Source organism: Vigna radiata, chromosome 8, assembly GCF_000741045.1.
Source record: "Vigna radiata var. radiata cultivar VC1973A chromosome 8, Vradiata_ver6, whole genome shotgun sequence".
Taxonomy (NCBI): Eukaryota; Viridiplantae; Streptophyta; class Magnoliopsida; order Fabales; family Fabaceae; genus Vigna; species Vigna radiata.
In genome coordinates this window covers 34,692,874-34,705,223 of record NC_028358.1, presented here as the reverse complement: position 1 = coordinate 34,705,223, position 12,350 = coordinate 34,692,874, and the positions used below count along the sequence as shown (strand labels likewise).

At 33.9% G+C, this 12,350-nt stretch overlaps 2 protein-coding genes across 7 annotated transcripts in view; both read right to left on the bottom strand.

The window, feature by feature from the left end:
• Positions 1-978: 978 nt before the first annotated feature.
• Positions 979-8,385, bottom strand: LOC106772426 (serine/threonine-protein kinase tricorner). 3 transcript variants are annotated; one of them, XM_022785287.1, is made up of 15 exons: positions 8,172-8,385; positions 7,804-7,962; positions 6,909-7,141; positions 6,311-6,485; positions 6,117-6,200; positions 5,790-6,031; positions 5,447-5,699; positions 5,108-5,187; positions 4,919-5,003; positions 4,221-4,352; positions 4,025-4,138; positions 3,885-3,932; positions 2,823-2,907; positions 2,061-2,117; positions 979-1,490 (listed from the first exon to the last, which is right to left on the bottom strand). In XM_022785287.1, the coding sequence occupies exons 3-15, from the start codon at positions 7,121-7,123 to the stop codon at positions 1,390-1,392; spliced, it is 1,671 nt and encodes a 556-aa protein (XP_022641008.1). In that variant the 5' UTR covers positions 7,124-7,141; positions 7,804-7,962; positions 8,172-8,385; the 3' UTR covers positions 979-1,389. The 3 variants fall into 3 exon arrangements, with proteins under 3 accessions (XP_022641008.1, XP_022641007.1, XP_014514307.1); XM_022785286.1 differs by lacking the exon at positions 7,804-7,962; XM_014658821.2 differs by lacking the exon at positions 7,804-7,962 and having other exon boundaries at positions 5,447-5,666; positions 8,172-8,382.
• Positions 8,386-10,135: 1,750 nt separating this feature from the next.
• The window catches only part of LOC106771860 (probable methyltransferase PMT8), a 5,423-nt gene continuing 3,208 nt past the window's right edge, over positions 10,136-12,350 (bottom strand). For 3 of the 4 annotated variants that reach the window (XM_014657860.2, XM_014657861.2, XM_022785284.1), the window contains 4 exons: positions 11,555-12,149; positions 11,284-11,399; positions 10,954-11,174; positions 10,136-10,823 (listed from right to left, as the gene is read on the bottom strand). In XM_014657860.2, coding sequence (XP_014513346.1) covers positions 10,511-10,823; positions 10,954-11,174; positions 11,284-11,399; positions 11,555-12,149 — 1,245 coding nt within the window. In that variant the 3' untranslated portion in view covers positions 10,136-10,510. The remainder of the gene's footprint in view (positions 10,824-10,953; positions 11,175-11,283; positions 11,400-11,554; positions 12,150-12,350) is intronic. The other variant, XM_014657862.2, reaches the window with a different exon arrangement.

The window sequence follows — 12,350 nt, the reverse complement described above, 5'->3', positions numbered from 1 at the left end:
TGATTGTGTACAAAAGTTCATTAAATCAAACTAATTAGTTTGTTAAATTCAGGAAAAAAAAGAAGATTTGTTGAATGCAAATATAAAAATAATTAAATTTATAAGAGAAGTAATTTGTCACCTTTGTGTTTGTCTCTACTAATAGCTTTTTATATATGCTTTGGAGTTTGTCTTTATGGGAGAGAGTTATAAATTGTGCTTTAGTTTACGTGAAATATTATTACACCAATGTCTGAAAGCATTAGTAGAATTTTTTAAATAAATACTATAAAAATTGGTAAAACAATATAATTTTTTAGAAATCTATAAAATTTATTTGTTTGACATCGTGATTTAGTTTAAGGGTGTCTTGTAATAAGTCGAGGAGGAAGTAGTATTGTTTTAGAAACTTGAAACTCTCTTCCCATTTCAAGCCAATATCACTAGTTTTTGGCAGTTTCTTCCCGTCTTTTCTCTAATGACATATCTTCTGACAATAAACATAACCAAGATTACAAAGCCTCAATGTTTTCTTGTGCATCAAATGACTTTTTGATGTGATGGATGTCACAATTTATCACCAAATGATGAAAATTTTATTTACTTAATTGAAGAATTGAATGAATTTATTTACGAATGGACTGAGATAACAGATAAGATTGACTTGGCTAGATGCCACTCGTTATGGGTTGTGGAAGAGTACATGTTTCAGGAGGAATGTATGTTCATCTTGCTAGATAAGTTACGTGGTTAGTTCATCACCTCATTTGCATTTGCATTTGAAATTGGTGATACCAACCCAATCTATTGCAAGGACTATTTTATCTTGAAGAAACAATAAATAAGGAATTAATGTGGATATTCAAGCTTTATCTAATACTGAAAAAAAAAATAGGTTATGTAGGATGTTCCGCTTCTTCCTCCCAAGCCCATAAGAGAAATTGTGACATGAAAAAATGAGCACAAAGATTTAATTTGCAAAGGTTAGAGCTTTTGAAGTGAGGTTCAAACGAAAATGTTACCTTAGAAAGTAATGAATTTCTACATGATAGTAAAAGAATGTGAGAGTTTCACTTTCTTGTCAGCACGTCAGCAGTAACTTAATTACAAGAAATAACTTGGATTCTCAATACATTGCAGCTTCATAAATGGTGAACAAAAGAATACAACACCAACCAAAAATGTAAAGAATATATACCTTTCAAGACTTTTTTTCTACAGACAAATATACCAATCAACCCAAAACCCAGCTATCCAAAACGACAAAGTTTCAGAGCCTTTGCTCCCATAACTATCCACGCCAAACTAACAAAAGAATGTGGGAAAGACTAAAACAATCAGTATTCAACTCTGGCATCTGGTCATACCTCAATGGCCATGTAAAAGCCCTGTAAAATATACTAATTCAGATCACTGAGATTCACTCTTCACTGGAACTTCACGTTGAGTAGGTAAGAGTTTTAAGAAGCTCCCTTGGGCAGGTTGATTGGCAGCCGTTGCGGATTCATCATCTGCAGCAAGTGATTAGCTCAACTTAATAACCATAATACAGTTAAAACTTTCAAGCTTTTAAGCCTCAATGTTAAATAGCTGTTATCTCTATTATATGTAAAAAGGAAGGCATATTTTCCCTTTGCTCTTGAACTTTAATTGTTCAACATCAATAGTAACAAATTTATTCCACTAAACAACATGGTTTTCCAATTTCAATATTCTGCACACTTTTTTCCCTGATCCAGGATCAAATTCGATTATTGTTGCCTTGAGCAAATATAACGTATATTTGAATGTTTTTCCATAAATTGCTGATCTATTACTTGAGATAACCTCATTAACACAAATATCGGTAGTTTACTATCATTCACATAACTTTTAAATTATCAACTGAAAAGAGGTTCAATATGGTAAAATTTCAGGGGTGTGAGAAACCACGCTATAATGTCATGAAGAAGGATGCGTAGTTCTACGATGGAGGTATTTGCTATCACAGAATTACTTATAAGTGAAGTGAATTACTAGATCTCAAACAAATCAACATAATATAGTGGTCAAAAGGCATAAAACAACAAGCACATGCTTACCAAATAGGGTCTTGATAGATGGTCGCTTAGTTTTTGTGCTCTTCTTCTTCAATTCAGCTGAACATATCCATATTGTTTGTGAAGATTAGTGTATGATGAATCAATTTGGAAAACAACAATAAACTTGACATGTGACGGGAGTAATAAAAACAAGAAATGCATAGCTATTATAAGCATGAAGGTTCTGCAACATGGTCTTCAATAAAATCACATTTTATTGAAATTATAGTCAATTGGATGTATCAACAAGAATTTTGCAATTGGTAGAATTAACATTATATATATATATATATATATATATATATATATATATATATATATATATATATATATAGTTTCTTTCTTCAGTAACATGCACCATTTTTCCCCACAGGTTTTTTGCTTTAAAGGACACAATAAAATTGCACAAATTATGCAAAGTATTGTACAATATCGAATGTTAAAACTGAGTCCCAGCAGAAGTGTAAGTTTATGAAAAATCATTATTCGATAAAACCCTAGCGCTAAACACTTCATGTTGTGCCCCACAATAAAAAGCTCAATTAGACAAAGTTAAATACAATAAAATTGATAGGGCACAAATCCTTCCATTAGATTCACATCGTCACGAGTAAAAAAGTATTAGAGTATGAGAAGCAATATCTTAAAGAGGAACTTTGGAACTTTCTTATTATTATAAAACGCAAAATTATGAAATTGAGACAAATGGGGGTTTAAACAAAGCATAAACAATATATATTACACAAATGAAAATGTACTAACCAATTTCAGGTAGTTGATCATCATTTACAATTTCAAAGTTCTTAAATGTGTACCCAACGAAGTTAACATCTTTAGACGACAGCATCTGCAGAAAATAACATGTCAAGTTACAAATCCAGACTTGAACATTCCTCATCAACACTAGTCATCAATGAATTTCAATAAAGATGCATTTGTATTTAGAGTTACTGTAACCAAAATTTGGATAAAATCCCAATGTCATCATCTAAAGCAAATTTTTCCATCTGCAAACCTAGGGGTTCAATTGATAGCTTGCCACTGGCATAACAAGAGATGCGATCCCAAAGAAAGCTAATCAATGAAATGAAAGTTAGTCAAACTATTGAAGGACCTTAGTTCTTCTTTCACCGCATGCTCTATGAAATATATTGATCGTTTCAGGTACAAGAGGAAGGCCATCAAGAGAAATGAGGGAAGCTCAAAAGAATGATCCTTTAATTGTGTTAGGAGGACATGTGACTAAAGCAAAGGAGGCTTCATACAAGAGGTGATCCACATATTTAATCTCAAGAAAAAAAATATGGAAGGGGAACCCTAGTTGGGCCAATTAATCCAAATTGAAGTGGACAACAATGAGGGGCTTCATGTTAGGTATCCAGTTAAGACATTGTTAAGACATTTGGGCTTGTAATTTTCTTTGAATTGTTCATAATTGTGTTTATATGTGTAGTATAATTTATTTAGTTTGCATTATAATATCTAAACTAGCAATCACTCGGCATCTTGTTGTGGCATTTGTAGAGTTAGACACCGACAAGAAGCACTTTTAGATTTACACACTATGCTAAACAAATAAGTAATAGACAAACCACCAGATAGATAAATCTGAAAAGACACACATAGGATACGAGCATATTGCAGCACTTTTATTATTTACACAACCCATTATCTCACATGTTAATTAATCTTCAAAGAAGAAGAAGAACTGGGGATACTGAAAGTCCACGTAGTAAATATTGTGTCAATTAAAAACATCACCACAATTACCACAGCTATAATACACTAACAATTTTCAAAATGTCAAAAATATTTAGAACTAACCTTTCTCCAAGGGCCTGATTTTGAGGAAGGTTGAGTTTGGTTGTCAACCTACACATCAATAGTAAATTGAGCAGCAGGAGGTTAGTACAGACAGATAAAAACCACATCTATACCTATGAAAATAAACATGCATAATATACCTCTTCAAACTTCTCAAAATTTTGAGTATCTAATTCATCGTTAACCTCAGGAATAAAAGCAGCTTTAATTTGGTACAATTTGTCCCATTCAACACCTTTGAACCATGGGTGAGCCTGGGAATAACAAACCAGCCAAATTATGTCAACTGCAACCCATAGTAAACTATACAATTCTGAATATAATACACCACGCCACCTTTATTTCATCAGCCCCTTTCGTTCCAAGCCTTTGCTCAACATTACAAAGGAGTCTACTAATAAGATCCTTGGCCTCTGCTGAAAGTTTAACTTCTTCAGGAAATTTTAAATAATTTCTCCAATTTACTATCTGCAAATTCGAAGGTGTCAGACACAACATGATCATAATTGATGAAAGTAGGAAAAAAAAAAAAAACAGAGAGTTAAAGGAAGACATACAAGGAATCATGATGCTCATGTCACAAATTATTAATAACTAAGACACGCTGTCTCTTATTACTTAAAAACTTCAACACCAGTCAACATATGAATGGTCCAAAATATATTGTGAGCATCCTCTACTATAAGAAGGGGAAGAAAAGGGTAGATGGGGTAATAAGAACATAAAAAAGCAATTCTCAGCATTAAGATACTGGGAAAACACCAATTTTTTTTTCACACAATGCCAAAAATTTTAAGCCTTTCTGAACCATCTGCAGGAAAAATATCAATGATAAGGTCGTAAAAAATACTGGTAAGTGGTACTTATCATTTAGCAATACAGGCTTTCCCTAGGCACAGTGATCTACCAAAATTCAATAAAGTCAATGTGCTACACATGTCAAACCTCAAAGAACATTCATCCTAATTCAAGAACAGTTGATCCTAATTCAAGGATATTCATCCTTGTTTAACAGCAGTTGATCTAAACATTACCTTTCTACAAGTCAACATTGGTTCATCTGAATAAAAGGGCGGGTACCCCACAAGCATTTCATACATTATTGCTCCTAGAGACCACCTGGAAGCATTACCACAACCTCATCAGAACATATTGAAACAGTATGAAGTCTAGAGAAACCAAGGGAACTTCAAGGTATTTTTTAAAGGAAAAGTAGATAATACCAATCACATTCCATGCCATATCCTTTCTTCAGAAGGACTTCGGGGGCAATATAGTCAGGTGTTCCAACTGTAGAATAGGCCTGCAGTAATGAAAAGAAAGAAAAGCTTCAAATGCCATAGCTTGTCAAAACAGGAGTCAACACCTTGTCAAAACACAAGTGAGAGCAGGTGATCCCAAAATGTATATACAAAATGAAAAATACCTGTTAAGAAAAATACATCTTAAACTCAACAATATATAATATACAAGGTCAGTTAATGAAGAAAATCGAAATCATAACCTGAAAGTTAACAAGGCATAAAGTTGTAATGGCTGCTTATGTATATTGAGTGACTTACAAGCATTCGCCTATTTTTCTGCCAATGTTGGAGTTGCTCCTGTTGGCTTCTTTTAGGAGCCAAAGGGCGTCCATCACTCTGAAGGGCTCCACTTCTGTTGCTTCCAATAGAGAAGTCCTTCTCCTGAAGATTACTGCAATCTAGTGGTTTACATAATCCAAAGTCTGATAATTTCATGTGACCATTTCTGTCTAGCAGCAAGTTGTCAGGCTTGATATCTCTGGAACGCATGTAAAAAAATAGAGTAGTATACCTTTACTATGTGTAAGAAAACAGGACCACTGTAAAATTAAAACAATAAGATTTTAGTGGTGTAAAATTAGATTTTGCAGCTTGAGCTTACCGATGAATGTAATTATGTTTATGAATTGACTCTATGGCTAGGACGGTCTCCCCAACATAGAACCTGGCCTCATCTTCTGTCAGTATATCCTTCCGCATGAGCAAAGTCATCATATCCCCACCAGGCAGATACTCCATTATGAGATATAAGAACTCTTCATCTTGAAAGGAACAATAAAGCTTTACAATGCAATTGCTGTCGACTTCTGCAAGTAGATTCCTCTCAGCTTTTACATGTTCCACCTAAACAGGGTTAAAACGTAATAAATGAGTCTAACAAGAGAATATTCATTTTAATAATGAGAACAAGTCCTGATGATTCTGTTACCTGGCCTCTGCGAAGCATTTCTGATTTCTTAAGTTTCTTCATGGCATATACATGACCAGTCGCCTTCTCTCGGCATACTCTGACCTATAAAGAAAAAAATTGCAGAGTCACAAATTATCTGGCAAATCTTTTGTGACATGTGAAAAATCAGAAACATCATTTTTTAAATTTTAATGAATAAAGGTAGATTATACCTCTCCAAATGCACCCTTCCCAATCATAGTCAAGGGCTCAAAATCATCAGCCCCCATTTTATGCCTCTTAAGGCGCATGTATTCCCTCTCCTTTTTCTCAAAATACTTAAGCAAATTGTTCTGCTCTTCTTCAGAGACTTCAGCATCTGCCAACTTTTTCTCTAGCATATTACGCCTGCAAGAATAATGTGTTTAGCCTTATTAAGAACTTACAACAATAGCCATCTGCAGAAATTGTGTGCACATGATCTACTACAGCCCATCAGAGACAATATAGGACAATATTTCAAGAACAAAAATAAAGCAATTCTGTCATGATGAGTGATCCATCTTTTGGGTAGAGAAAAGTTTTACAGAACAATATATCAAGAATCACACATCATACAAGATTGTATACCAACGTCAAAGAATACTGATTAGCTCCTTATTTGGCTAGTACAATGACAAGCAAGGAAACTAAAGAAATCCCTCATTTATATTTCCCGGGAGATGCCCATATCTAAGTTAAAACAACTACTTTACATGAGAGAATTAGTCATCAGGAACTTTAGATTATACAATCACAATGATCCAAAATATAGGATAAAAGTAAACATACCGTTCCCTTCTCTCCTGCAAGTCCTTCATTTGTTTCTTATAATGGTTTTCTATATACTGCTTTGCAGCTGCAACCTTCTGTTTGGTCACATTTGAAGGTGCTACTTCATTGGTTGGGGTTTTTGACCCTTCTTTTGCAATGCCCGTAGTTTCCTTGCTTTTTGAAGACCGTGTTTTATCTTTTGGCTTTAGTTTATTAAACCAGCATCTATCCATTTTGGAAATCTCTTAAGCCTGCTTGTTATGCACTAAAAATATTAGAATTTTTCTCAACCAAGGACAACATTGTGCCAGTAATGAAAATCAAGAAGCCAATGTTCAACATATATGAATCCAAGGCACAATAACTCTTACTTCTGCCTAAACATGAAAATATTGCTGACGAATAAACAAACTTAAACTGCCAACTATTTTTTTGCTGATCAGAAGCAAAAATAAACCATTGGGCGAAAAAATATCCTGGAACCGCTTAATCAGAAGAAAGAAAGTGAGTGCTATCAAATGCAAATAGAGAAGAAGAAATTTAAGAGCTCATTTCATTTCATCCGTATTTGTTAGAATACAAATACAACAAAGGGCAGATGAATTATTACAACAATCCAATGTCAACCGGAACAAATTGTCAGAGAAAGTGAGGAAATGCAGTACGATGAATATAATTAAACCTAAACATTGCAAAGTGGAACAATCCGCCACAAAGTTCATAAAATGATAACCATTAGCTAAGATACGCATTTAACAACAAATTAGACTTCAAAACCTTGATCAAATTTGCAATGCTTGAAAACTACCGGAAGCAAATTGACCATACACTGTCTAGTTCAAAACACTTAAACTGGACAATTGAAGCAGAGGTAAACTTTCAGATTACTCAAAAGCTTAAAAAACATAGAAACCGTGGAATTCAAAGAAGCAGCCCCGATCTTCAGCCCAACCAGCGATCCCCACATATCCATCAAGGACACTCAATTGCACACAGTACAAGTCAAATCCCTTAAATGGGTAGACAAAAACAAGGTCAAATTACAATCTTGAACAGCCACAAAGACCCGTCACTGTCACCAACGAAAAAAAAAAATTGACTTTCACTTCACTTCTCATTGTACTAACCAACCAAACAAACAAACACAAAACCAAAAGGCAAGAATTAAAATTGAAGATACCCATCATCGAAATCGAATCGAAATGAATTAAGCAACACTTGAAGAAGCAAAACAACATGAAGTTCGGACTGAAAAAGCAAAAGGGTGTTAGAGGGAAAAACCTGAAATTGAGAGAAATCAGGAGGTTGTGGCATGTGGGAGCGAAAGAAGTGAGTCAGATAGAGCGAAAGAAAGTGTTGAAAGAAAAGTGAAAGAGCCGAGATTATCGGTGTGAAGAAAGAAGGTGGAGGGAGAAAGAGAGAGAAAGAAAGAGGACCACTTTACGACCATCATTTCCATGCCCCATTCATTCCCTCGTTTACTCCTTTTTTTTCTTTTTCTTTTTTTTCCTTTTATATATATTCTTTTATATATTTTTTATGTTAAAAGTTGGGAACCTCTTTATTTTCTACCATCCAAATTTGATATATAAGTCTTTTAGAGTGTTCTAACATTTTATGTTATACTACACATAGTAAAGAGGGTTAAATTTTAATTAATTTTTTAATGTGTATGACTTCACATATTTCCATAACCGATTATTTAAATCCGATATTATTTTTTTTAACTCTTTCTTCCAATGTTCTAAATAGTTGTAGTGAATACATTCAAAAGAGATGTTGGAGTAGGTGTCCCTTAGTTTCTCAACACTCAATGTTTTTTTATGATCCTAGGAAGCTAACTGTTGGTTGCATTTTATGGTCTATAAATTCACATTACATTGGTTTGGGAGCGTTTTAATTTTTTTATCCCAAAATGGATAATACTATACTTGTATTATGAATATGATATGAGCAATTCTAGTATTCTTGTTCATCAGCATAAAGACACAACCTTTATATTTTGGGTTGATGATTATGTAGTGTGGCAAAACAACATCCAATGACACTAGGAATTCTCCAAACCCTTTGTTCAGACATCATTTTCTTTAATCTTTCCTTCTTGCAATGTTTCCACTGACTGAAAAGAAGTCTAGAAAAGGTGTTGGGTCCCCTTAATTTTAAGTGGGTAATGGAGGATTATTAATATGGTATTATAATAATAATAATGGGAAAATTATATATAAAAAAAAAAAAAACATGTTCATACAACAGGTATATCACCTTTATTAGATATAGATTTTAATGAGAGTTGGAAACCACTTCATTTCTTTCCTTTTCATCTCACACTGCTATTTGTTACCAAACTAAGGTGCTTTTTCTTTTTTTATGTTTTATTCAGTTACAATTTTACTGTATGATTACCATCACAAATCTACTTAATAATATTAACAGTAGAGTTCTTTGTTGATTTTATATAGTTATTTACTTTACAATTTCAATTATCAGAAATTATTGTTGGTGGGATCCTTTCCACTCCTCATGTCTGATTCAGTGATTATTAGTCTAATCCCAAACTTTAATGTTTCAACCACAATTAATATTGCATAATAAAAAGAGACAACATCTGGTAAGAAAATAAAGAAAATGAAAAGATCACTTGATATTAAAAGAACTTTAATTTCAATTATTCCGTACAGAGATTTGAAACACCGCATGGTAAACTTACTGGATTAGAAAAATAACTCCATCTAAGTTCTTTAAATTTGATAATTCTAACAATCTGATTCTTGACACTTTTAGAAGACATTAATTATACTTTCCTCTTATTTTCAATTTTTTTAAAATTGTCCAATATTGCAATCTCGATATGCTTGTAAATTGGAACGATAAAAGAAACAAAATGTTTGCTTAATGAAATCACCATCATACAATGAATATTATCAGTAGTTTTATCTATATTAGCCATTTGTTTTCTCTTTTGGCTTCTTTAACATTTATGTGCAATAAAGACAAAGAACAATAGAACTTAAGAGTTAAGATTTCATCTATCTGATCCCACACTGCGTACCCTCTTCGCTTTTTATCATATATATTTAGTCTCACACATAAAATATATATATATATATATATATATATATATATATATATATATAGTTATGTGTAAAAAAATGTATTAAAAATCCTATATTAATTAAAGATAAAGTGAATTTATCACATTTATATAAATCAGTGCAAGTTACGATTTTGTTTTTGTAAAATTGAAGTAGGATTAAAATCTACTCTTCATAAATTAAAGTTCAACAACAAAAAGAAATGTGTATATACTACATCCTATAACTTATATAAGTGACTTCTATGTCGTCATTGTTATATAGCTTGCCCTTACATAAACCCCAAATGCAGGCAAAATTTTGAATTGCCTATAAAAAGCTTCGTGCCTATGTATGTCTTAATCACATTGAATAATCATCAGCCCAAAAATTAGAATCAAAAGAAGGAAATTAAATGAAAGGAAAACAACATGTAATGCTAGAAAATGAAGTTGTTTACTGATCCACTTCACTACTTGGGAGGTGGTTTGATCCCTTGCAGCAGCAGCAGATAATAATATGTAAGAAGATGAAAATGCAATGGTTGTCCTATTCTGCGTCCCTAAAGCTTTCACTAGTCAGCCACAGTTTCTTCTGGATGATAAAAACAACTTCATCACCATCCTGAACAGAGTCAGAACTGGAATCAATTGCTTCCCAGTGCAAAGCACTTAGGTACTTCTTTACAAAATCAATCACTGGCTGCTTATCCCGGATGATCACGAAACCAGTGGGCCGAAGCACACGATCCATCTCAATTAATAGATCCTCCAGACTGCAACCTCTTTTTTCTATGTCAGAGAAGACACTCCATGCATGAAGTAAATCATAGGTTCTGGGGTATGTTGAGAATGCTTCACACCTGTTTAAGATCACCACATCAAAACTCTTGCTTATTCATCACTAGTTAACAGGTTAGAAAACGAAATGAATACGTAGAAACTTGTCAAAGAAGCAATATATATGCAATGTAAGCAATCTAGCTTCAATACCAGTCATGAGTAGATCCTATGAGACCTCTGTCATATATGAGCTTAAGTGTATTGACTCCATCATGGGGCACAACATTCATAACCCAAACATTCTTGTCTATAAGAGCTGCCGCAAATGAACCCATGTATGCTTTCATATCCATAATATTCCTCAATGTGTTTGATGCAATTTTCGGACTCAAGAGATCCCAGTACTTCGCAACTCTCCTTTGCCATAGTTCCTGCAGATGACCAAATTTAAGCCAACAATTGATTTATCTAAAAGAATATTGTTGTACTGCAAAGATAATTATGATCGTTAACAAGAAGATCAAATGTAATTCTGATTACCGTATCCTTTTCAAACATTTCATTTGAATAGCCAAAGTCAGATAGTCTAGGAGGAGGTGTAGTCAATCTTGCAGGCCATGCAGCTAAACCACTACCCTCGGCTCTGTTGTCATCTGCTAAAATAAACAATGCAGGATTTTTTCAGTTTACTGACTTAGGATCTGGGGATGCATGGCACTAAAGAAGCAACTAAGAATTGATACTTGAAAGGAAATCACTAGAATCCATGGAATGCAAAATCATCAAATAACACAGAGAAAAGACTACTCACGGTCACTGTAACGTGTTATGCATGCTTCCATATTTACTCCCCAAACTGCATCCGGGTCATCATCAGACTGGCAAAGAGGAGGGTGAGCATCAGGTCCTCTTTCCATATAGCAGTCGTTACTCCCATGTTTTTGCCAGACAACAGTTTGGTTCCTCTTTGCTGCTATTTTCCAACACATACGCTCCACAAGCTCACTCATTTCTTTCCATATCTTGAGATTCTCTTCATCCTGGGCATATGCCTCAGGAGATGAGTATGCAAAATAACCTCCTGGTCGAAGCAATCGGTCTAGTTCAAGAAGTAGTATTCCATCTCTTTGAAGCCAATCAATTCGACAGCGAGAACAATGAACAAGCTCAAAAGATCGGCTGGGGTAAGGGAGTCTTTTTGTTCCAAGGATACCAAGATATGCAGGAATTCCTCTTTCTAGGGCAAATTGAATTTGATTCTGATGCACATCATTTGGTGCCAAGGACATTGCAATGATATCGGATGATAGAAGATATCCTCCAAAACTTGCAACACCGCAGCCAACATCAAGCACTGTCCGCAATCTTCCTTCATTGTTTAGATTATTGTTTGAAAAGTTAAGCATCTGGCAAAGTAAACTGGAATTTTCAGATAATGATTTATGTATCAAATGCAAGCAAATCTAGATAAACAGAATTTACCAGACAACTAGCACTTTTAAGCCTGGTACATGTAAGCATAATAACTGATTTTTAACAGGCAGAACCATTAAAGTCGACAACTAGCATTGTTAAGCCTGGTACTTGTAAGCATAATAACTGATTTT